The 906-nt window shown below is 59.5% G+C and overlaps 1 protein-coding gene across 1 annotated transcript in view; it reads right to left on the bottom strand.

Moving 5' to 3' along the window:
• Positions 1-169: 169 nt before the first annotated feature.
• EMH_0050250 (uncharacterized protein) overlaps positions 170-906 on the bottom strand; it is a gene marked incomplete at both ends in the record, with an annotated part of 1,155 nt that continues 418 nt past the window's right edge. The window contains 2 exons of the mRNA XM_013496627.1: positions 170-373; positions 627-856. Coding sequence (XP_013352081.1) covers positions 170-373; positions 627-856 — 434 coding nt within the window. The remainder of the gene's footprint in view (positions 374-626; positions 857-906) is intronic.

The raw sequence follows: 906 nt of genomic DNA, 5'->3' as shown, positions 1-906 counted from the left end.
ATGAGGGAGCGGGAGAGGGGGGGGAGGTGGTGGTGGGGCTGCATGTGGTGGTGCAGAGCAGCAAGAGGGTCTGGGTCTGTTGTGCTGATGAATATAAAAACCCCAATAGGCTGAGAAAGGGTTTCGTGGTAGCTGAAACGTAAACCCTCAAAAACCACATCACGCCAATCTATAAACCAAGGGTATGATGGTGCTGATGAGGGTGGGGTTGTTGTTGCTGCTGTTGCTGTTGCTGCTGCTGGTGGTGGTGGGGGGGTTGGGGGAGAGAGAGGAGATGCTGCTGCTGCTCCTCCTGCTGCTGCTGCTGCTGCTGCTGCTGCTCCTGCTGCTGCTGCTGATGCTGGTGGTGGTGAAACGCCTGCTGCTGCTGCTTCTGCAGGGGAAACTGCAGCAGCAGCTGCTGCTGCAGCGGGAGGAGCAGCAGCAGCAGCAGGAGCAGCAGCAGCAGCAGCGGGAGCAGCAACAAGGGGGTGTTTCTTGGTGGCCAAAGCCCCAAATATGGTTGCATGCATCTGCTCTCTTAGATTCACAATACTGGGGGGGTTCAGCAGCAACGAGCTGACTGCAGCAGCATCAACAGCAGCAGCAGCAGCAGCAGTTGCTTCCTCTAGGTTAATAAAACGTACATAAAAAGGACGATATCCCCCAACACCACTCCCACTGCTGCTGCTGCTGCTGCTGCTGCTGCTGCTGCTGCTGGATTTGTTGCTGCTGCTGCTGCTGCCACCACCACCACCACCAACCCCACCACCCCCACCCACAGGCAGCCGCAGCTGCAGCGACACAGGCGGCACCTTCACCCCCACCACGGGGCTGCCGCTTAGCTCGCTCAGCATCTCCGCAGACACCTCAGCTTCTCTATCATCTCCATGGATACTGGGGGGCCCCCCGGGGGCCCCCCCGGGC

This window comes from Eimeria mitis, genomic scaffold, assembly GCF_000499745.2.
Source record: "Eimeria mitis Houghton genomic scaffold, Emh_scaff2200, whole genome shotgun sequence".
Lineage (NCBI taxonomy): Eukaryota > Apicomplexa > Conoidasida > Eucoccidiorida > Eimeriidae > Eimeria > Eimeria mitis.
Note: the sequence above shows the minus strand (reverse complement) of the source record. Positions and strands in the feature narration are given on the sequence as shown.